This window comes from Brienomyrus brachyistius, chromosome 1, assembly GCF_023856365.1.
Source record: "Brienomyrus brachyistius isolate T26 chromosome 1, BBRACH_0.4, whole genome shotgun sequence".
In the NCBI taxonomy this organism is placed as follows: domain Eukaryota; kingdom Metazoa; phylum Chordata; class Actinopteri; order Osteoglossiformes; family Mormyridae; genus Brienomyrus; species Brienomyrus brachyistius.
Genome location: NC_064533.1, coordinates 28,720,624 through 28,746,014, shown reverse-complemented (window position 1 = coordinate 28,746,014; position 25,391 = coordinate 28,720,624). Strand labels below are relative to the sequence as shown.

Sequence of the window (25,391 nt, the reverse complement as noted above, 5' to 3'; positions counted from 1 at the left end):
GACATCAGCTGATCTCACCAGCTGACACGCACCAAGGGATAAGCAGAACAACTACTGGTAGAGCAGGATTAGTATTTTTAACTCAAATCCACAGATGATTTTATCCGGTCAAAGACCCAACAGACATTTTAAAACGGGAAAATTAACTCCGAGTATAATTATCGTACGTGTCCCACCCCTTTAATACCACGTGACGTTACATTGAAACGCTGCTCTCTAATCAAAGAGCTCGTGTTGTGACGGGGTCTGGGGGTCCTTTAGGTCAACATGCAAGGTGTAGCTTGCTTAAAGATGTAGAAATCTCTGTATGTTGATACTGCGTGGTTAACTAGGTAGTGGCCCTGTCTAATCTGTGCTGCCTGAATAGTCAAACATCCTGCTTTTTTATCCTTGAGAAAAGTACTTGGATATTCAGATAATGTGTAACATTGAACATTTTGACATTTATTTGGGTAAAGGCACCACCTAGCCAGTGAAATATAGCTAGACTATAGGTCTACTATTAATAATTAACAATATTGATAATATTAGGATAATAATATATACAGATAGGCAGCAGCCTTCCACTGGCAATAAAATCTGCACATTGATATATTAAATATTCAGCACTAAATATGCTTTTTTGGGTAAAATGCTTAGATATCACATGTGACTATGAGCTTTTCTGCATTATATAGTATATCAGGACGGCTGTATTTCACGCAGAAAGAGCATGTGACAGGCAGGCTGTGTGTGAGGACAGTATATCACGCATGCAGAGCCCTGGTGTTTAAAGCACAGTTCCGCCTTCCATTTCACGGAGGGTGCAGTTCCTGCTTTACCTCCCATGATGCCTGCCAGCCACCCTTCGCTGGCATTCCTCAGCAGGGCATGCCACACTGCTGGACTTCCGTAGGGTGACTCCCACAGTCTCAATAATACATCAACCACAATATAACTCTTTTAGTTGTACAGTCTGCTTCCATAGGCGATTCCCAGAACCTCAGCAATTTAGCAACAATTTTTATGGCTTTTTTAGGTTGCTGTATCATTTCTAAAGTGATTCTCATAACCTCAGTAGTATAACAGTAACTCAGGTTCCTGATTCACTTCGCAGGTGATTCCTATAACTTCAGTAATATAGCAACAGCAATATATGCATGTGATTCACTCCTTAGGTGATTCTCTTAGCCTAAATTATATTATAAGGACAGTATGATTCTTATGTTTTCTAAATCACTTCCATAGGTATTTTTCATAACCTCACCAATAGAGTTGTCAAAGAAATAATATCTGATACTCATATACTAATCGATCCTAAATATTACTATCAGATTAGATACTCATTTGCAACAGTATCGATACCAACAGTGCCATCTTCGCCTACTCCAGTTGACACTTAACTTCTCACAGAAACGTTGCAGACAGGCAGGCAGGCACACAGCCCCTCTCCTCACTAACAGCTGAACACATGAACACTAGCTGGTTAACACTGAGCTGACTGAACGTGGCAAGCAGTGCTGCCAAAGGAACTTCCCAACCAGTTGTAGTGGAGAATGGAGAAAAAACGCAGAAGTGCCTTTTGGAAGTATTTTGCATATGAGGCAAACGACCAGGGAAAGGCTAAGGATGTGGGGAGGCATATATGCAAACGGCGCTACAAATTCGAGTAGCACAGCAAACTTGGCGGAGCGTCTGAAAGACCGACATCCCGATCTTTATGCGGAATTTAGAGAAGTCAGTTAAACAGAGTAGCACGATTATTTGTTACGTTAAATCCCAGATTGAAGCTGAGAAAAGTCGAACCAGCAGCTAGACAGAAACCCATGGTGTGGAAAATGGGTATTGAGTATGTTGCTGGTTTGATATTGTACTATTGTGACAACCCTACTCGCCAATATAACTCTTTTAGGTTCCTGATATACTTCCACAGGTAATTCCCATAACCTCAGCAATTGTAACAATGATATAAGTCTTATTGGTTTTTAAATCAACATGCTCTTTTCATGGGCAACCTGAACTTCTCTGTCTATACTCATTTTCTTTTGTCTTTTCTTATATGTGTCTGATGATAGATTTATATACTGATATTGGGCTCATAGCCTATTAGAGGTGTGTTTAGGAAACAGATTTGCCACAATAATCTGGGATGTGCTGTTGATTAAGCCGAAATGAGGCGTGACCTGGAGATGCTTGCTGCCCCCTGCCTACCCACTTCTAATGGGGGTGTGTGATTACAGCAATTCTAATGCTGAAAGAAAAGGCACAGTTCTGAAATTGTTCATTTGGGGAAGATTTGCGGTTGTATCTTGCAGCACGTGGGCCGTCACTTGTTGCTCTGTAACGTTTACCAGAGTCAGTCTGACAGAGGTCCTACATGGTGCGTAAAACCGTAATGACTCTATAATCGTGCGAGATATATTCAGCCTCACAGGGCCGAATGATAACAGGGATCCAGGAAAGTATGAAAAATGGTCAGTGTAGCCGTCTTTCACTTCAACCCAAAAAATCTGTTTAAGGCAATTATACAACAGAAGTAATTCCGTTACCAGAATGTCATACATCTGGTGAAGGGTGCAACCCATCATGCAGTATAATTTGATAGCTGGCATCTAGGAGCAGAGATCCGATGATATTTCAAGCAAAGCAAGTCAGATCTTTTCAAATTGTAGCCAGATTCCACTGTAATTTTCGATACCATAGAACTTGCCAATACACCTGCTGTGCACATCCCATAGAGAGGCCACACCAATACACAGCTGCACCCCAGTAATGGTGTCCTGAGGATAACCTGAGGATCTGTGGAGCTCTGCGCCACCTTAAGTAGCACTCGTGTTCAACAGAGCCCTTCACTGAATGAGTACTGCCAGTCCATCACAGGGCACATGCACACACACTCATACTCTATGGAGAATTTAGGGACAACAGTTATCCTCTCTGCATGTCTATGGACCACTGGAGGAAACTGGCTACACACACACACACACACACACACGCATGTATGTCGGGTTAACATATCTTTATGGGGACCGCTCATTCATTTTTATTGGAAAAATGCTAACACTTACTATGACAACCTAAACCCCCACCCAGCCATAACCATAAGTAACCAAGCAAAATACAAGAGATTTCATTGCAGTCACAGAGTTTTATTAAATTGAGTTTTCGGCTGTTCATCACGTTGTGGGGACATTGTGTCCCCATAAGGTAAGGTGTGTACACACACACACACACACACACACACACACACACACACACACAGGGATTCAAACCCTGGAGGTGCCAGGCTGCAGTGCTACCTACCCAATGAGCCACCATGCTGTCCCTGACCGTTAGGCTCTTACTAAAAGAACCACAGATGTTGTGGAATCAGCCAATGCTTTACTGTGGATCTCTGGTTATGTGTATTCAGCACATTTAGCTTTACATTCCTAGGAAAGTCAGCATGCTTACTCTAGCTTAACAGTCACATGATTTAATCTTAATGACAGTTTTAGCGGTGGGCTGAGAGTTGGTACGGATGTCTTATGGATCCCATAGGTGTTGTCTGGGGCTCCAACTATTGATTATATCAATGATCTAATAATTACTGATTAATTTAACTATTCATCTGTCAGTCATTCATATCACAAATACGGTCAATTTAGGTACTCCAGTTCACTGAAGGTGCATATTTTTGGACAGTGGACGCTACCCACTGCGCCACTGTCCCGCCCTCAGTATTAGGCTTGCGCTGTGTGTCAACACGGCATTTCCTGCACATGCAATGGTAATATCGCAATTGTCTGCTGGATTCCAGCCTTCAATAAGTTGCGTTGAAACATTTTTACTCGGTCATGTGAAATAAAACTTAGCAAGCTCTGCAATTTTTAATGGTTGCAAAAAATCTGTCAAGTTTGCCTCCGCTGTTTTTGCATGAGCTCTGCATTTGCTCCCTGAGTCCAACATGATAATCATTCTCATCCTTGCTGTTGGACTCACTCATAGACCATGCTGCACGTTTGTGAGCAATAGAAAAGCAAAACGACTGCAGAAGGGGAAAGAACACAAGAACTGGTTGTGAAAATACATTGTCTTCTGTTGTATGGAAATATTTTGTATTCTATAGAGACAATATTGAGCAAAAACAAGTGATTTGTCAGAACTGATGTGTGTCTTTGCTCATCTCTTGACACCACCAACTTATTTGACAGACTTTGTAGGTAGGTAATACATTTTATTTGGCTGTAAAGTTGAATATTAACTCCTAAAATGCAAAAACTGAAAATTCCACTATGTGAATGTTTTCCAGTATAGTTCAGCCCTACTCAGAACACAAAATGCATTAAAAAATAATGGATATCATATGGTTATTTTGTAGAGTAATATGTGAGATGATGTGGCTAAGCAATTGTGTGATTTTTTTTTTTGACATACAGAAACCTGTGGAAAATAAATTAAGTAAAATTATTTAAGTGTAGACAGGCTAGGCTAATCCGGGAAGCTAAATGACACGCATCATGGCTAGCCTCACGTTATTGGGTGATTCTGTCAAACCTGAATGTCTTTTTTATTAAACATGTATTTGCATTGCAGTCCTGCGCTTGTGGTATTCATGTTCCGTTTCTCAGTTCTGACAGACCACTGCATTTTCATTCACGTTTAACGTGTAGCGCTTCCACGCAACTGACACTTTCACTATTTATTTTGACCCTCATGCACTGCATGCCGTCTTCCTTTCACCATACTGACAAATAATCAAGAAGGAAGATTTTAATTGATGCTTTTTAATAATCGAGCCATCGAGTTTAATTGCGTGACGATGACAGCTTTAGCTGCGTCGGGGTCCGTCAAACTGTATCCGCCAAATCAGAAGTCAGAGATCATTTAACGTCAGCTGCTCTGCCAGCAATGGTTAAGGGCATTTCCATGCTGATTGGGAAAATTAGGCAAAATTTTTCTAACTGTGTTGCACTTGCATTTTCAGTATTTTTGATAGAAAATAAGGTATTTTTTCAGGAAACAAAAGACCTCTGGTGGTTACACGTTTTGTTCATGAAAATTTCATCGTTTGAATATTGCAACTGTTTTCATTAATTTTTTCATCACTTTAGATAGGATTTTATGCTATTCTCTGCAGCCCTATTTTTGAAGAAATCTCAAACTTTCACTGTGATGACATTTTATGTGGGTCTTGTTCTTAATATTTTCTGAGGTAAAAGTTTGTTCTAACATGTACTTTCTGTTTGGCAGTCTTCTTCACTGAGTGTAAAAGATTCTGTAACGCGAGTCACAAAAAAGTACAAGTACAAGAAGCCTATGCTAGTAGCAAACTGACAGTGATATATCTGCATCCCTAGCCCTTACTGGTTATGGGAAAACCAGCAGCAGGCCTGGTGTCCCCTCTTAGATAAGTTACTGGGCATTGAATATCTGTAACGCGAGTCACATGTAACGCGAGTCACAATGTTTCAACTGCACTACATACTGATTTCTTTAATTGTTTCAATCATAATAGCTTTATAGTAGTTTCTAAGATAAACTACAGATGGAAGCACTTTCTTTTACCCACAATTCATCTCGCTTCCTGTTTGTTCTGAAGCCACACCTCATAAACAAAAGTAAAAGAAATTAAACCCGACTTCATCTTGAATTTCAGGTATGTTTAAGGAATTTTTTACAGTATACTTTTAAGTTTTAAATACTGAAAACTATATAGACTTACTTAATACTAAAGAAAAGAAAATTAAGGTAAACAAAGGCCTGTTATTGAGGTCTCTAAGTATGACTACACATCCATTATCTACATGAACATGAATACAGAGTGATGCATTCTGTTACTGCCTGCAGAATAAGGCTGTGTGTTTTTATCTTATCTTAAACTTATCTTAAACACAGATAAATTTATTTAAAAAACACTGGATTTTCTTTGCTACATCACATGGGAAGGGCCCTGTCGATGGCATTGGTGGGGCAGTGAAACGGGTGGTATGGAATGCAGTGAGAAATACAAAAGCTATTGTCACAAATGCTTCTACCTTCACTGAGGCAGCCAGGGCAAGCAATGTCCAAGTCATTGAAATGAAGACCTCCGACATTGATGGGATCAACAGTGAACTGGGGATAGAAGAGGTATTTACAAATGCTCCCCCAGTTCCTGGCATTGCAAATGTTCACTGCATGAAGTTGGTTAATGGGAAAGCCACCTATTACACCCTCTCTTCAGATGCAGTATTTAATGCTGCTGAACCTTGTGCTGAATCAGATTCAGTACTAAGTGAGAGAGGATTAAATACCGACTCTGGAGAGAAGGCTGACACAAACGTCAGAGAAGCCAGTTCTGAAAATACATGTATATGTTCTAGGTGGGTGACTGGTTTGGTGTAGAATATGATGGGAAGGTTTACCCAGGGGAGGTAAAATGTATTGACAATGGTGAATACCAAGTTTCTGTAATGACACAAGCTGGCAAATTTTGGAAATGGCCTGTGAAACCAGACGAGATATTTTACACCCATGACAAACTGGTGAGAAGACTGAAGCCCCCTTTTACTGTTAACAACCGCGGTCACTTTGGTTTTCCTGATTTTAATTCGTAGTCGTCTCTTGCAAGACGTCTGAAGAAAAAGAGTAGACTTCAGCATTGCATAAATACTTATACAAGTATTATATTTAGAAATCAGCGGTACATGTATGACTTGATCTATTTAGTAGGTATGAAAATGCTTTTCAACTGGTGACTCAAGTGAACTTTTCCAGTTACAGGAAAAATGTAACGTGAGTCACGGTAACACGAGTCACACCAATTCTGCAAGTCCCCAAGAATATTTAGAGAGAAGTATTTTCTATTCCATCTTAATATAAGAGCCTAATGTGTTTCTAATGCATTACAAATATTCCTTTGTTCCAGTCATTTACCATTGAAGGAGACTTTTTTTAAATGTTGGCTTAGTTTTTTGCCCTTTCCTTTTCGTGTAACGCGAGTCACACTGTAATTAGAAGTAATTAAAAGACTACTTAAAGACTTATCTTACTTTTTGTTTATGTCATTTCACACCCATTGCCAATTGGCACATGCATGCAAGAAGTGGTGTATACAAATGTATATGTGTGGGCGGTACACAAAACAATAACTTGAAAACAGACCAAAAAATGTAACGCGAGTCACATGGAAATGCCCTTAAGGTCAATTTCTTGCTAGTTTTATTGGATACTAAAGCAGTAAGACACCTATCCAGCTGGCTAGTGCTGTTTTAGATGCACATGATCAATCTACAGCCTCATTTTACCATTATTCATTCACGTAGTAGTTTGTCTAACAAATTAGTTGTCCATGAAAGAAAAAAAATCTAATAATGTTGTTTTACAGATGTATTTTTTATTATTGTTGTTGTGTTGTATATTATTGGATTTTGTAGTATTGAGGTGGCTTCAATAACATTTATAAGCCGAACGACAAACAACAGTTACAACAGCAACATGCCTGACATCTGGATTGCTTTTCTCTCTGTACCATGGCATGCAAAGCTGGGTGGTATTGACAGGTTCATTTGAAACTCAGGAGAGTAATTACATTAAATAATATAATCGCTAATATAATGAGTTATTTGTGTACGATAATTCCCTTACAAAAGTGTAAAAAACCAAAACAATGAAATCCAATAAACAATGAAATGTTATATTTTTTTATATTTTATTTCCAGACAACTGTAGGGGAACAACTGAAGCGTTTGTAACGGCCTGAAATCTGAAAGATTTTGAAAACGGAACGACGATCTTGTCTCATGGACTTTCCAAAGCAAACCCTAAAAAGCCCAATGGACATCTGCCAGGGTATCTGAAATCTCAGAGCAGAACTTTGCCAAAACCATTAGCTGAGGTCTCCATGGCGGGTTTGGTTTGAGACCTCAGCGATCCACATCTTCACGTCAACCTCAATGCATGTGCAATACATGTAATTGAATGCATTTACAGTATACATATTAAGCACAAGGAACGTTTACACGTATTAATCGGTGACATTCAGAAAAAAACAATTTTGACAGCTAGGACAAATGGCTCCTGAGCATATAGACGAGCGTATGAAGTTGGATCCCTTTACAACTGCTGTGAGTCCTCCTAATGACTCGTGTGTTACATGGATCACTGTGGCCTTTTCCTGCTAATACTCTTCTAGATGGCTAGACATGTTGTGTCCTTGTACCTTTACGACATCGCGCACATCCTTTTTGGAACGGACCATTACAGCAAAGCACGGTGAAAGTGGGATTATGGTTATGTAATGGAAGTATGGCTGGCTGTAAATAGAAAGGCTATGAATAGAGATGCTTTCTGTGTTAGCAGTTTGGGGAGGCTTGTTTTGTTTAGTATAGTCATGGGCTGCAGCTCAATTTCCTGTTTATCCAGCAATTAAGCATCTGATGTTTCGCAGATTGTTCATCCCATTGATGATTATGGATTGAGCATGGAGAACAGCGAAGAGGTATGCAGAAAATTGGCGATGAGTAGATTACTGCTCTCTGGTGGTGCCTTAGTGAAGGGGGCATTAGTGTTGGGGGGGGGGGAATTTGGCAAAGGAAGACGGGCAGGGAAACTCAGGCCGGAACAAGGTCACATCCTGCAGTAGTCTGTCCCCACCAGGCTTATGGTTCACGAGAACTAACCCTACATGAAAACATTTCCACAGAATCAAATGATTACAACGACACTTTGTAAATCCCGATGGGGACACATCCTCTGTTTCGCTACTCCATCTTGCTCCTTATGACACATATTTAGGTAAGAGCAAGCATGGCAGTGAAGTGCAGCCACCTGCAATGGCAACCTGGGGGCCAAGGGCCTCGTTCAAGGGCCCAGACATGACTATTCTACTAAGCCCGGGGTCGTCCTGGCCACCGTCCGATCACAGCTACCAAGACTGGGCTGCTGAGTCACATACAGCAATAAAACACTGCAACTAAACGAAAACTATAAATTTGGCGTCCGAATCCAACATAAGTAAACGGGAAATACTTTTACTTACCGTTATAAAAACTATTTAAAGAAGCTGTGTGATATAGCCGTATGCATTGGATGACGAAATAAAAATGTCTGTCGTTTCGTATTATGATCTATCGTTTATTTTGTGGTGTCGCGAAATACACTGTATATGGAAACATTTTTTCATCGTTTGGATGGCAGTTTGCTAGGTTACACGCCGCATGGGGTGTGGCACTTGTATGGAAGCATTTTACTGTAACCCACAGACGAAATTTGACAAATATGTACTATGATCCACAAATCTTTAACTATCCACAAATTTGTACTAGTGTAAATGTAATACTTTAGTAGTTTAACATGGTTGACTCAGATCGGCAGCGCATGCGTGAATCAAATCTACAGTTTACTCACATCCTTCAGTAACAGCCACTCCTGTTCTGCTTTTTTGTAAATGAGACTTGGAAACGTAAGAGTGGAGGACCTCGCCAGCTGGCTGTAGGTTTACCTCGGCTCCGAGCGGACTGAGAGCACCGTGCGGGCAGGACGTGGCACGGGACTGCACTGTGATGCAGCATTTGAGAGAAGTGTTTGTCTGTTCCCTCACATGTGACTCTGGAGAAACACAAAATGGAAAAAAAGAACTATTGTGTCAATCGTGCAACCTGAGACTGACGCTGAAAGCCTGCCTTCACCCAGGAGCCCAGCAAAAGGGGAAAATGTGGCCGTGAGCCACTACAGTGTCACCAAATGCTAATCCCAGTCAAACTCACCACTGCCAGTGGGTTAAAAATCATGTTAATTTTGTTTATTTAGGAGAATACAGTAGACACTGGTCTAAACCTTAATCCGTTGAAGAGAACAGAATGTGATTCTTACCGCCATTGCAGTAAACTGACAAAATGTTTTAGCAATTGGTGTAACAATGAGTCGTTTGCAATATTTGAAAATCTCCTATTTTAAAAATAAAATTTCCACACTTCACTTATTCCGTTTAATGTCAGGAGTTTAATAAGTTTCCTTTTCGAACTCCCTGCATTTAAACATCTCATTCTTTGTTTTGTGGCTTTTTTAAATGACTGTTTAGTTCCCGTTTGTTATACCTCTGCTTAAAATTACCCAGTTATAAGGGGAGAAAGCAAGAAGATAATGATGGATTTGGCTTGTGAAGCTGAAATTTGTTTAAATTTTTGTTTTTTTGCTAAATATTTGCATGTACATTTTTGGGGGTTTTGCTCTTTCAGCGATTGGCTTGTCAGTAACACAGATGCAGTAAATGACCAACGGAAATATATATTAAATTATTAACCATTATAACTTTACTGTTGATGCAGTAAAACGGTTCTTTTTATATAACAGTGATATTAAATTGTGGGTGTAAGATACTGAGTGACAATATACTGAATGATATAAGAGTTAAAGGATTCCAGCAAAGTATCTTTTAAGGTTTATGATTATCGTGCGTTGTGACTGATTCATTTTGGGCTGGGCCAACTCACAAAGGCAGGCAGTGTGAAGATGTTCTACAGAAATGAAACACTCTGGCTCTCAGTGCAGCCATGAAACCTGGGAAATAAACCACTCATCTGATCTCAGACCAGCGGCGTCTGATGGCAAATAATAAAGTTCAATACCACAACAAAATATGCCTTCGTCCGTCCGTCCATCTATCCATCCATCCAGCCAGCTTTGCACATCACTTGTGATGTGTAAACACCCATTTCACCCTGACGGTTACATGTGCACATTTGAAATGGAGGATCCGCTGTTTCTGCATCACACCATGAAATACCGCATCACACTCTTAAGACCAGGAGACGACATTTTTGAAAGTACTCCATGTTCTCTGGCTTGCGGCTTGTGAAAATTTAACGAGTGACATCAAACAAACCAGTGGCAGCTGATGTTATGCAAAATTGATGGTTGGATGGATGTTCGTAATTTCATTGGGGTAAACTACTGTTGTATCACGTTGTATGAATGAGGACATGTAAGCCGTCGGTGTCACACTGTCTACATTTGCCTAAGCGAGTAAATGATCTAATTCATTCCTACGGTTCTTTATCTGCCCTACTGGTCAACTCGTCTTACCCTGTTTTGTCTCGGCTAAAATCTCTCGCCTCCCTTTCCCCTGCCATCGCCAGGCTCTGAACCGGGGAATCGCAACCGTCAAGGATGCAGTGGAGATGCTGGCCAGCTATGGCCTGGCCTACTCCCTGATGAAGTTCTTCACCGGGCCCATGAGCGACTTCAAGAATGTGGGACTGGTGTTCGTGAACAGCAAGAGGGACCGGACCAAGGCCGTCCTCTGCATGGTTGCCGCGGGAACCGTGGCCATCATCTTCCACACACTCATCGGTGAGATCCTGAGTCTGATAGACCCAAGTGGCATTGCTGTTCTGCAGTGTAGTGAGTTGATGGCATTGTGATGTCGTTATATATATGTGTGTCTGTGTGTGTGTGTGTGTGTGAGAATGTGTTATCCAAGGAAACATACAATTGAGAAAGCGTCAGCCAGTCCCTGGAGAAATTGGGGGTTAAGAGCCTTGCTCAAGGACGGAACGGTGACATCACTCTGTCGTCCCCAGGGATTTAACCGGCAACCTAATCGATCATGAGTCGTAACCCACACAGCCACGCACTGCATCGTGTTATCAGAGGTTTTTCCCTGATCAAATACAAAAAACAAGCAAGAGCAAACTTCTTTCTCAGTGATGTAGATATTAACGCTACGACAAACAGACCCCCCCCCCCTGAAGTATCTTTGCTTATTTTGTGCAGTGTACACTTCAGGAGTACTGAGTCATGTTTTTCTGTGGGTTGATATTTGTGTCTGATGATATCTAATCGGTGTAATGTTATAGTGTTGCAAGCATGCTGCGCACAGCCAAATTCGGAAAACGCTGTAACCAATGATCAGCGTACGTTGCAGGTTTGAGACTCTTTTGTTTGAACTTTAAAATAATCACATTGAAATGCTTAAAAATATTTTCAGCTACATGATCAAAGGATTTTTCACAGCACAAGTTTTTTACAACTTCTGTGTTTATTTTGTAAACTGTCGATTTTAGAAAATCTTAAGCACTGGAAAGTTGACTGAACAACTATAAATGAAAATATAAGTAAAATAAAACAAGTTTCCTTTATAACTTGGAAAGAGTACGTAACAGTGCATGTTTGACATCCTATTAACTGGTTGTGTGGTGAATTCCAGGCTGTCCTTTAACTTTAAATGCACTAGGTAACTGTTTCATCCCATGAAACAGAACAGTATTTAATGTCCCTTGCAGGAAGAGTGCCTTGAATTTTCTCTGCTGTTATAACTGCTAGAGGAGGTTACTATGATGAATCAAAGATGTAACATTTAATAAAGGAACTGAATTGGTAAACATACTGTAAATGTATTTGTTAGCAAAGAATACTGAGCGTATTTTTAGTAAATGATAATTGAGTAACATGCAAATGTAGAAAATTTCAGTGTGTGCAAAAACATTTCACTGGTAGTGTGTGTGTGTGGGTGTATGTGTGTGTAATAGACACACACACACACACACACACATACAGACATACTGTACATACAGATACTTAAGAGCTTAAATATTCCTTTTAATATTAATTGTTGTTATAAAACACCTGGTTTTCAGACTGGATTGTTTTGAATTAAGAGTAGAGTAGTTAAACACACACACACACACACATGATCGGTCAGCATTTTCTTTTAGATGCCGAAAATTGACCCTGGATCATGGCGCCTGCGTTTCAGTGCTGATGAGCCAATAAACTTGGTAGTGTTTACTATTCAGCGTGGATTGGGGTGGATTGGGGTGGGTGGACTGGGGTGGACTGGGTGATTTCTCATTTGGATTTCCTTTATTTTAAGAAATAAATCAAAAACACCGTTTGTTTCTATTGCGTTGCGTTTGGCAGTGGCAGTGTGTCACATGTCACTGTTCTACTGCTGCAGTTCTGCTATCAGTAGCAATACGTCTTGATTTATCGTAACCAGAAATAGCTTCGTTTACTTTGCCGCATTTACAGATACGGAGTACATAAGCGATGATATTCTTACATTTTCACGTGCAGTTCTTTGTTTGCGTTAGTGGGTTAGCTAAGAGAGTGTAGCCACCAGTATTTTATCAAACTCCTCATTTTGCAGATAATGTATGCCTGCATATATTACATATGATCAACAACATTTTGACTAGGTCTCTGACTAGTGTATTCTGGGAAGTGTATTTTATTGTGCATAATAAATTCAACAGAAAATGTAATACAGTTATTCTGACACTGTGCTGTCTCTTTTGCATTGCATCTCTTTCTGAGCAGTAAGCATAGATACAAGGCTTGTCTTTGTCATGTGACCCCGAATGGCTGCTGCAGGGTGACTGCTAGCAAGTACATCCATCCATCCATCCATCCATTTTTCAATGGGCACGAGGCAGGGAACAACCCAGGATGGGGAGTCAGCCCACCGCAGGGCACAATCACACATCATTCACTCACACATGCACACCCACGGACAATTTAGTAACTCCAATTAGCCTCAGCATGTTTTTAGACTATGGGGGGAAACCGGAGTACCCGGAGGAAACCCCACGACGACATGGGGAGAACATGCAAACTCCACACACATGTGACCCAGGCGGAGACCTGAACCCGGGTCCCAGGAGGTGTGAGGCAGCAGTGCTAACCACTGCACCACCATGCCGCCTCCTAACAAGTACATTTCGAATTGAATCATGGAGGTCTCCTTAGCCCCTAGTCTATAGGCAGAGGGTGACCATAATGTACTATACAGTATAGCTTGTTTGCTTTTGCTTTGGATATGCAAGCATTTCATTGTGTGTGACTGAGAACGATTGGGAGTAATTCCTTTGCAATAGTTTTTTGCTGTATTTATATAAAAACTGACTGTCGGATACCATTAAGTCAGTAATGGTGTTATAGGATCCAAAAATCATTAGCAGCACCCATAAATCATTTTTATAGCTTCATATCGCTACTTTTATTGCTCGGACACTGAATATATTGTTTAAATAATTAAAGTTCACTGTGCTTAATGCTGAGATTGCATGCAAGTGCCCTTAATCTTAATGGTGTCCACAGCATACACCGATTTGGGATACTACATCATCAACAAACTTCACCATGTGGACGATTCTGTGGGCCAAAAGACCCGGAGGGCCTTCCTTTACCTGGCTGCCTTCCCCCTGCTGGATGCGATGGTAAGTGTATTCACACTGGGGCAGCGGGAACGCAAAAGCGAAACAGAGGGATGGAGGGGAAGCGAGCTGTCATGCGACAGAAGTGCCGTGTACTTGACCTGCAGAAGTGATTATGAATATCAGCACATGCTGTTCGTAGCACTGAGGTTTATCAGTAGCCCATACCAATGTAGAAGCAGCCTGCTTATTAGTCATAATATAGTAGCTGGCATGCTGATGGTTGCCGAAACTCCTGCAGGGCAGTAGATATGGCTTCAGGGAGAGATTTCTCTCAAAAACATTCACTTGTCACCAACCTTATGACTGAGTGGGAGGATGCTTACGCTTTATGTTAAATTTAATATGCCTTTTATATAGTAAACACCACCTAATAATTCCATGGCTACATGAAACTTGTGTTATGTTTTGGGAAATATAGGAATTCACGTATTCATACAAATATGAATTCATACAAATATATATATTTATGCGTTTGTTTTTAGAAGTTAATATTAAAAAAGAAAAAAAATCACTTACCTGCATCACATTGGGGGGTCTGTCTGTCTGTCTCCCTGCCTGTCTGTCTGTCTGCCTGCCTGCCTGTCTGTCTGCCTGTATCTATCTGTATCTGTAACTATATCAGTAGGATTAGAAGCAGGGACCTGCATCTTCAGGGAGAACTTTGTAGCTATTTTGATGCACAGGCTGCGGTACATTGGGCTTTGTGCTGTTGCCAAACCCAGCCTGAGCGGTGTCTCTATCCCAGGCCTGGACTCACGCCGGCATCCTGCTGAAACATAAGTACAGCTTCTTGGTGGGCTGTGCTTCCATCTCCGACGTCATCGCCCAGGTAAGGATGGTCGCTTGCTGCCTGCTGCAAGTAGGTCATTTTTTTTTTTTTTCATTATTTTACTATTTCCACCCGGTTTCAATCCAGATCATTGTCGTCATATATGGTAAATTTACTTCACAAGAAGTGTAGCTGTTGGAGAGTTTTAAATATTGCATTCCTGAAGATATAGTATAAAATGCTTTACATCAAAGACTAACTTGGGTCTAGTCCACTGATCAACAACTGGCAGACTCTGCATCCAATGCAAAATACAATTGAACTGAGACTGTGTGATCGAGCCTTGCTCGGCCTGCAAATTTTACCTTCGGGAACCACCCTGGTTGGCAAATGTAATCACATCTGACCGGCAGATTTTTTTGAACACAATTGCCCTTGGCTTTGATGCGCATGGAATCTGGCCCTCGGAGAGCAATAGCTGGTCTGGCCTGGACTTTGCTCTGAAAGCCGCTGCATTTCAAAAGACTAACGGCTGCCGTGTCGTCCGGCAGATCGTGTTTGTGGCCATCTTGCTCCACAGCCACCTGGAGTGCCTGGAGCCCCTCCTCATCCCCATCCTGTCCCTGTACATGGGCGCCCTGGTACGCTTCACCATCGTGGGCCTGGGTTACTATAGCAACATCCACGACAACATTCCGGACTCCAGCGGACCTGAGGTGGGGGTAGGTCACCGGTGACGTCACAAGCAAACAGTGCGATAGTAACAGTAAGGTAATTAGGCTAGGTTTTAAATTAAGCAAATATAGAGCTTTGGACTTATTATATATTATTATATAATTATGGGTTTGGTTTTCTTTAGTTGCCAAGGCACCAACTGTGCAGGATAATCCCAGTATGGCTCCCCGAGAATGCTGGGAGGGTATGGGGATAAAACTATACTCTGTGGTAATGGTAGGGTACTAATCCTAAGCGATGCTTCTTTTCACATATGCCATCTTGCTGTCCTTTGAGGTACGCACATGCATTACTGAGGTGGGAGTAAAGCTTGGGGTCTGAGAGCAGGGTCAGTCATTTATCCGGCACCCCTGGGGCATTTTTCAGGGGATTAAAGGCCTCACTCAAGGGCCCAAACAAAGATGTGACCATTCTGTCAAAGATGGTTGGGATGATGCCTGGCACAGAGGCCTACTGTAACTTGCTGAGCCACATTTAAAATACACATGTCCCTTCTATATGCAATAATGAAGAAGAAGTCTGACTGAAGGAAGGCCTGCTTTTGAAAACAGGTGTAAGTGTGTTAGGCTTACACCATGTGCTCATCCCTCGCTGTTCTCCTCCTCCTTCATGATCACACCCCTCTGTTTCCAGGGAGACGCCACCATCCGGAAGATGCTGAGCTTCTGGTGGCCCCTGGCCCTGATTCTGGCCACCCAGCGCATCAGCAGACCGATCGTGAACCTGTTCGTCTCCCGCGACCTCAAAGGGAGTGCGGCGGCCACAGAGGCAAGTGGCCACCACTAGGGGGAGCGCTCCCCGGGGTTTCCGCAAACGGCCGTCCGTGCGGCGTGCGCTTGTCCTCTTGAGTGGCTACGTGCTGGGTTTATGTTTTCGCAGTGGTGACAGTTTACTGTTTTTCGGATTATAGCCTTTTCAGAGTCACTGAAACTGGCCTCAGACACAGCAAATGTTTGTATACCACCAGGGTTGGTGCTTTACTGTATACACACTGAATGTGATAAACTTCACACACATTTAACATCTGTGCATCAGTTGTATTGGGGTTACAGTCGTTCATTAGCACCAATATCAAAGTAGAGTATTCTGTTGTATGAACGCATTATCCTGCATTTGATTGTGAACTGAAGTGAACTACTTCTGGATAATTGTGTTGGGACCTCTTAACGTAAAACCAACACTTTCACAGGGAGTGCACTACTGCTGCAATTTCAGTGGACCTGCTTTGATACCGTGAATGTGTCTTCTGCTCTCTCGATTGATATTTAACACATCTGACCCTAAGCTCGTTTGGCTTCAGATGATCATTCTGCTTGCTTTGATAGTGACCCTGACCTCTTCAGTACAAGCCCATGAATTTGCAACCCATAAGATCTCACTCTAGAGTCAATAGCTTTGGTGTTGTTTTGGCTTGATGTACGAATATTTACATTGACTTGGCTATTGAGGGTACCAGCATGGCTCATGTATATTTTACAGAGGTAGAACGTTCTGGTTCAGAAAGTACAAATCCAGACCATGATTTTCTTTCAGCCGACTAACTGAGTACTCTGGGAATGTAGCTCTTCATGCTGGTTGGTTGGTTGAAACAGAATCTTGGTTCAGGTGTACTTTCTGCATCTGAACTTTACACATCTCATATTTTATTGACACATTTAAGTTTATTGAAGGGATTTTGACAAGGCTTGGAATAAAATAGAGTGAAAATTAAAAATATTTTAATTACTTGCAAAACACATGATTGGCACATTTTTGTTAAGCACACAGAGTATGTGGAAGAGGTTTTGTTTCCTCACATGAATTAATTCGTGGCTGATTATATTCCTTGAGCTGGTGGACGATGTGAGTTCCATTAGTTCTTTATCATCCGCACGATGATGATGTCATATTTACTCCCAGCTGCACATATGAAGGAGTAAAACCTATTAAAGTCTAGCCCAGTTTCAGAGGAATTGAACACCAGGGGAGCTCAGTATCCATCGCGGTCTGCTTAAGAGCTTTTGTCTGAAACCACTGGATGCTTGTTGGTTAATAATAGGCCGGTACGAGCCTTGTCGTTCAGATTAAACAGACGTCCGCTCTCCTCGAAGCAAGCGGATGAATCATGTCGGAGAAGGAATGAATTAAACTGGAAAACTACTAAAAAGTGGGGCAGCGCATACGCACTTGTCATATTCGGTATCCTGGAAACTACGGTCACATAATCCAGGATTGGGCATCAGCCCATCACATTTGGCAAGTAACCTCAGCATGTGTCTGGGTGGGCAGCACGGTGGTGCAGTGGTTAGCGCTGTTTCATGACACCTGTGGGTCCTGGGTTTGAGTCTCTGCCGGGGTCCTTTCTATGTGTGTCTGAGTTTGCATATTCTTCCCATGTCGTCATGGAGTTTCCTCCAGGTAAACCCCCCCCATGCAGTGGATAATTGTTTGAGTGAGTGGTGTGTGAGTGTGTTTAACACCCGGTTAGCATCCTATCCTGAGTTTCTCTTTGCCTAGTGCCCATAGACTCCAGTCCCCATGTGACCCTGAGCAGGACAAGCAGTTACAGAAAATGGAGGGACTACTAAAAAGCACGAAAAGTACTGTGCGTTACCACAAGTCACTGTGAAGTCATTTGTGTCTGTTTTTAGGCTGTTGCTGTGTTAACTGCCACATACCCAGTGGGTCACATGCCCTACGGCTGGTTGACGGAACTGCGGGCGGTTTATCCCGCCTTTGACAAGGTGAGGAACTAATCTTCCCTTTACCTTGCCTTTTCTCTGCTGAATGAATTCATCGCTCCAGACATAATGATTGACTCTGGTTATGGGGGTGACATTTTTTGTGTTTTGTTTTATAGAGGATTTGGCCCAGTAGCTGCAACAAAGTGATAATATTATCTGTCAGGACTTATTTTCTGCGTAGCCAGGAGTGTGATGTTATGCCATAAATAGTATGAGGCGTCATGGTACGCTGAACTCAAATGGTCAAAGTATAAAAGTGCTTCACATGTGGCTCAGTTTTAAAGGAGGATTTCTGCAGAAGTTTAATTCTGTATATGGATTAACTTCATATCTCAGGATTAAGGGATGGGAGCTTAATTAAATTTTTGCAGTGACAAATTGTATTTTTGACTTGCGTATGGAAACATCAAATAATTTCAATGATTTTGAATTAATAATCAGCATCGTTACACGCTTTGGCTTAATTATGTGCTTTGTCTTTGGCCCAGAACAATCCCAGTAACAAGATGACCACCAGCAGCAGCATGGTAACCAAGTCACACATCAAGAAGTTCACTTTCGTCTGCTTGGCGATTTCCGTCACGGTAAGAGCAGTCTAGAGGAATCCCACGGCAGGTTGCTGCACAACTACCTTTGATAGCAGCACAGGTCACTCGTTGGAATGCTGCGGTTCTTCATCCTGTTCTATGGACACTTAAACGGTGAACTGATAAGATTAAAGGAGAACTATCTCCTGGACTGAAAGCTGGTCCAGCTGAATGAGGTCATCCATTAGGAGTATCAGGCAGTGCACATCTGTACGTATTCCATTATATTTCTGGTATGGGGAGTCTACTAACAAGTACACACATCGTCTAGTAAATGTCAGGGAGCAGTAATGTGGGAAATGCAATGGCCTACACTAGTGTGTGTGAGTGATGCAGCTATATAACCTACAGGTAAGGATGACTGGTACCTCTACGGAACACTGACATACACTGAAAGTAAGGATGATCTCAATCTTGACACATTTAGGAGAGAGAGAGGAAGGGAGGGAGGGAGACAGGCAGGCAGGCAGGCAGGCAGGCAGGCAGACAGACAGACAGACAGACAGGCAGGCAGGCAGGCAGGCAGGCAGGCAGGCAGGCAGACAGACAGACAGACAGACAGACAGGCAGGCAGGCAGGCAGGCAGGCAGGCAGGCAGACACATGGACGGACAGGCAGGCAGGCAGACAGACAGACAGACAGACAGGCAGGCAGGCAGGCAGACAGACAGGCTTCTTCCAGTTTCAAAAGGTACACTGCAATCATGGGAACTCAGACCATTGAGACGTTTATTGAAAAATGGCATCTGTCATCGAGAGTATCGGACATTCAGGATGCCTGACGCATTCAGTCTGACAGTCGTAACAATAATATGGAGGATGAGTATGAACTGTGAATAGGGAAATCAGTGGGCATATCGAAGCGGGACAGCTGCCTTAAGCAGACCCAGGATTTGAATATACAAATCAGCCTGCTGAAAACTCAGTGAGAAGCAAATCAAGTAAGAGCAACAGTAAATATGGATGAGTGATACTCAAGCAAGTCCATGCTTCAGATTGCAGGGGGGAGGCCAGGAGCCCCCTGCTGGAATTTAGTGACGTTGCATCCAAAATCTCTGCGGTGTAGCGGCGGGGGAAATGAGAGCAGGTTCCCCTCCTGTTATTATATGTGAAAGTGCAGCTAATCGGAATGAACACGTCGACACAGGTCCTCCTCACAGACAAACCCAGAAGACTGACAGCTTGATGACAGAATTCTTGCAGCAGGCAGGAAATATGTGGGTGTCCCAGTAGTTAAATTATTATCAGCTTGGCATTTCTAGACTGGAAAAGGTCCTTTTGATAAAGTAGGTAAATGGCTGACTTCATTGTAGACGCAGATTTCATTACCACCTTAAAACCGATCATCTCCCCAAACGATATGTTTTTAATAGAAATCAGTGCATGCAGCAGGAAGGACTAGAAGCCTTTGTGTGCAATGAAAATGCACAAAGACCGTAGTGATTTATACATGCGGAGCCGATGTGATGAGCTGCAGAATGACTGACATTACATTTCAACGCAACCAAAGTGTCATGCCCGGCTCGTCCGCTCCTCGTGTGTGCCACGCCCCCTGATTACCCACGTGTATTTCCCTGATCGTCTCCAGCTTTGTCTAGTTACTTTGATTAGTCCTGTGTATTTAAGTCCTGGTCTCCCCGGTTTCCCTTGTCGTCATTGATGTCAGTCTGTGTCTGATGTCCCTTGCCCCGGTTCCCGCAATTAAACCCTTTGTTTTGCCCCGTATTCCGCCTGCCTGCCTGTTCCTGCTCGCTCGCTCTACCCTTGCGCTTTATTCGCGCTTCCGGATCGTGACACAAAGAAATCACTGTTTTGTTTTTGTACCAATAAACACACACACACACACACACACGTAGGCAGTTCAGTGGATTCCATTGATTTCACGATGCATCCATGGTGCAGTGACTCCCAATGCTAACTGCTACAGGGATTTCCTTGTCTTAGCACGCCTTTAGCCTTTAGCATAGTGCTATCTTTTTTCTACTATTAAAAAATAATAATAATGGGAAGATTATTCACAAATAATAATGTAAAAGCCCTATTTGCCAAAGAAATAATAAAGTGGAGGCAGCAAGTTTAACTTTCACTGGCTTTGTAAGCAAAATGTAATCTATTACCAGTCTAAATAAAGTACAGGTAGCTAAAACTCAAAGAAAAAAATGGCTATATATTTTTTTTAGATGAATGAGCAGTAATGAGATTCGTGCCTACATATAATGTCTTTGTCTTCATAAAAGTGTGTCGCTTGGCTGAATATTTAGTGTAACATTGCTCATCGGTCCTCTTTTATGCAAATAGACCAAGTAAATCATGTTCTAGGTTAGTCACACACAATCCCGCAGACGTGCAAAGTCCCCCGGTCGTCTGAACTTATGCACTGAACTGGAATAATGCTGAATGATTGTTTGTTTTTCCGCCTTTTGTGGCTAGTGGACTGCATCTGGTTTTAAGTGTTTCATGAGGACATTTCCAAGGCGGTAGAGAACTGTTTTTTTTTTTTTGCAAAGGGCCGATTCTTGAAGCCGGATACAGAAGTCAAAAGGAAAAACCACACTGAGATGTGCAGGACACACCGTGTACTCGCTTATATAATCAAAGAGCTGGTCATCTACACAGCCACACATACAGCTTAGGCACCTTTTTAAGTGGCCTGCTGATGTCCTTCTGGTCTGAAAAATGTCCAGTTTCTCTCCTTCACTTAGGAGTAATTTTCTCTTAACAGTGAGGCCAAGCAGGAGAACAAGAGAACATTATATTCACAACCCGGATTGTGTTAGTTTAAGTAATCATTTATTATGCTTTTTTTCCTCCGGTAACTTATAAACTTCAGAACCTGACATTTATTTCTGATGGCTGATTCTACAGAGCAGCAGGGTTGGGTTAACCGGAGTCCTTGAGTTAATCAAGACGCTTGACAGTGTACATGACCTGTAGCCTATTAACCTTGGTGTTATGAGTAACTGTGCTAATTCATGTGCGAGACCCTCTTGTGCGCCTTTAACTCTGCAGTCTTGGAAAGCATTTAATTCTGTATCTGGTGGCTGGTGGGACGTTTAATACCTGTCATTGTCTATCAGTTCCTGTTGAGAGAGTTTTCCTGTACCGCGGTTTGTGATGACCTGTTTTGTATCTTCCAAGCTGTGCTTTGTGGTGTTTTGGACTCCTCACATCTCTGAGAAGATCCTGGTGGACATCATCGGAGTGGACTTCGCATTTGCTGAGCTCTGCGTCGCCCCCTTGAGAATCTTTTCCTTCTTCCCTCTGCCTGGTATGATCCTGCCGCCCCTATTTGGGAGGGTGGGGCATAGCAACATAGAACATTTTAGCCATGGGAGCCATATAACAGATAATTGTATAAACTTCTATGTAAAATGACGACTTCATATGTTTAGTATTGTTAGGTAGAATTAAGACTTTTTGACTGACATTGTTTAGTCATTGGTCATATATGACTTTGGGTAAAGGGTATTAAGTTACTCTAAAGACATCATCTTATACTTAGTGATCAACCATTCAGCTTTTATTGATAATAATTTTGACATGCCATAGATATTAAAATAACAAAGTCTATTATAAACAATAGTCACGTAAATAAGGATTGGGGGTGTTTAAGTAAAAGTTGTCAATCTCAGGCTGCGGTACGTAAAAGTCTTTACAAGTTTTTTGTCTGTCAGTAGTCTGTCCCACACTGGTGGAAACATGTGACCTTGCATGAATTTTACTCACAGTATTCTACAGTCTGCTGGCCCCAATCTGGATCTCCCTGCTCTGATCTGTCCTAACCCACTGCATGTATTCGACTGCTGGCATGATGTGACCGGGCTGCAGTGTAACCTGGCCAGTGCTCTGTCTCCATGCAGTGACCGTGAGGGCCCATCTCACTGGCTGGCTCATGACGCTGAAGAAAACATCAGTGCTGGCGCCCAGCTCGGTGCTGCGCATCGTCGTGCTTATCACCAGCCTCATCGTGCTGCCCTACCTGGGGTACGTTTCCATGCCGACATTTGTGCCCCCCCCTCAACTGACCAAATTGAGGGAATCCCATTCAAGCCTATGAGGTTAAGCTGGTGACTTAATGACAACTGTGGGGGGAAATGGCCAGACGTAATTAATGCCAGTCTACAGATATATTATACTTAAAAACAGAATACAGTGGATTTAATAATGTACAAATTTTAATTAATGGGTTTAGGATTTTTTTACAGTGGAAGCCATTATTTCTGCAGTGGGGCTAACCAATGATATGTTTTGAACTGGTGAGTGACATGTAAGGGGACATTCCAATGGCCAATCAGCTTTTAGCTGGGGCTAGTGTCCCTGTGGCCCCGCCTATACTGTATATACACTCCAGAACATAGAACACTTCAATAAGAATTAAAAGCACTATACTTTATATAATTAAACTTAACTATAATTAAACCCTTAACTTTTGCTGAATTAGATGAAATTCCTGCATAATCCAACTGTAGTGGTGTGAGTAATACATTTGTATTTAAATGAATAAAACTGTCCTGCATCCTGTCATTTAAACTCATGCAGAACCTTAGCCCATATCTTAGCCCTATGTCCAACCCAAAAAGCTAGCAATGGGTTCTGCACTTATGAGAGAAATGAGATCACGGAACCAATCTACTATAGTAAGATGTGCTACCGGGACATTAAAAACTAAAAATATTTTTCAATATATGTATAAATCTGACATTACATTTTGCTGCAGTCATAGTATTCATTTTTCTTTAATAAATAATTCAGTCTCAGCTTGCTTCTGAAAGCAGAAGTTTGCATTTGATCCTGCTTGTTGCATGAACACAGTGCCCCATTGTCTGACTAACAGCATTAGGTTTGGTCTCTTGTTAATGAACTGTGTTAATAAACATGATTAAAGGGCAATAGCAGAACTTCCCCATGGCTGTTTGAATGCTGGTAGTCGTGATGCTGGAGCTGTTAAATGCCGTAAAGCTGAATTATTCACAGCTGCTTAAATAATAGATATGAACATTCCTGTGGTAGCACTGAACCTGCGACATTATGAAAGATCTTGGGAATTCTGTGGTGATGAAGAAATAGATGTATTTCACTGAGAGTGGTGTATTTCAGAATCAGGTTTATTGGTCAAGTGTGTGTGTGTGTGTGTGTGGCACACATAAGGAATTTGTTTCCAGCGGTTGCTGTCTCTCCAGTACATTAGAATACCATAGAACAAAATGGTACAGATTAAATACAATATAAAATACTTTATAAAAATCTTATTTACAGACAGACAATGTACATACAGTGAAGTGCAAACACCATAGTAGGTGCAAAGTGTATGGGTTGTCTTAGATTCAGTTCAGTGGTGTGTTATGAGTGAAGCAGGGTGTAGCAGAGTGTTTGTGGCTAATTGTTATTTTAGGATGTAAATGTGATTTACTCTTCAGTGGGTAAATAGGTATATGATCTATTAAGGACTAAATCACAATTTAACAAAACTGTGCAGTGACCCGGCTGTTGCACAAACTGAAGCTTTCAGGAAGCGCAGTGTTTACATGTGACCCATATATCCATCCATCCATAACTGCTTATCCAGTACAGGGTCGTGAGCCTCGGGCCAATCCCAAGATGCACTGGGTAGTGGGACAATCTAAGGTTCGTCTATAAATCTGTTGAAATCATCACGAAAAGAAAATTAAATTCAAGTTGGTCTTTATTCAAACACTTGATGATATATGCAGAATAGTTAACCATTGCTGACTAGCTGTAATCGGTTACCTCTGTTAAGCTGTCAGGATTCATGTCAAGATTTTTCACCGTCATTTCACCAGATACATGAGCACAAACATTTGTGTTCCATGCCCCACATGGCTACCATGAAATTGTGTTATAAACAAGCAGGAATTCGTCAATTAAGTAATATAATAGTGACGTGATACTGCAGGATACCGCTAAAACATTCGATACATTCCTGAAGGTAGAGCGTAGAGCACTGAAGGTGGCTGCTCTGCGTTGTAGGGTGCATGGCGCCACGCTGGGAGTGGGCTCTCTGCTCGCTGGCTTCTTGGGCGAGTCCACGATGGTCGCGGTGGCAGCTTGTTATGTCTACCAGAAGCAGGTGAGAAGCAACCGGCCGCATCAGTGTGAGGAGACTGACAGAATACATGGAATAGCAAGTGGAACGTGGCAGAATACTACATACATTTACACTTATTTAGCTAACATTAGCATATTAATTTTGCAGTATTGTATTCTAAGCCAGGACTCTACAAATTTGGCCCTCGATTCCAAATGCAGGCCTTGTTTTCAGTTCTCCGAGGTAGTTAGTTTAATAATTACTGATTCTGATTGGCCAGAGGCTTCATATCTGGTTCACAGGTAAAGGAAGGCTGGAAAATCAGCAGGGATCGGACCGTGATTTGAATACCCCTGTTCTAAGCAATGTACAG

At 42.0% G+C, this 25,391-nt stretch overlaps 1 protein-coding gene across 18 annotated transcripts in view; it reads left to right on the top strand.

Annotated features, from left to right (window-relative positions):
- LOC125736383 (progressive ankylosis protein homolog B) overlaps positions 1-25,391 on the top strand; it is a 40,577-nt gene that overhangs the window by 13,089 nt on the left and 2,097 nt on the right. For 17 of the 18 annotated variants that reach the window (XM_049006318.1, XM_049006317.1, XM_049006319.1 and 14 more), the window contains 10 exons: positions 11,079-11,292; positions 14,041-14,159; positions 14,905-14,988; positions 15,480-15,650; positions 16,297-16,431; positions 18,294-18,386; positions 18,875-18,970; positions 22,111-22,240; positions 22,833-22,956; positions 24,961-25,060. In XM_049006318.1, coding sequence (XP_048862275.1) covers positions 11,121-11,292; positions 14,041-14,159; positions 14,905-14,988; positions 15,480-15,650; positions 16,297-16,431; positions 18,294-18,386; positions 18,875-18,970; positions 22,111-22,240; positions 22,833-22,956; positions 24,961-25,060 — 1,224 coding nt within the window. In that variant the 5' untranslated portion in view covers positions 11,079-11,120. The remainder of the gene's footprint in view (positions 1-11,078; positions 11,293-14,040; positions 14,160-14,904; positions 14,989-15,479; positions 15,651-16,296; positions 16,432-18,293; positions 18,387-18,874; positions 18,971-22,110; positions 22,241-22,832; positions 22,957-24,960; positions 25,061-25,391) is intronic. The other variant, XM_049006320.1, reaches the window with a different exon arrangement.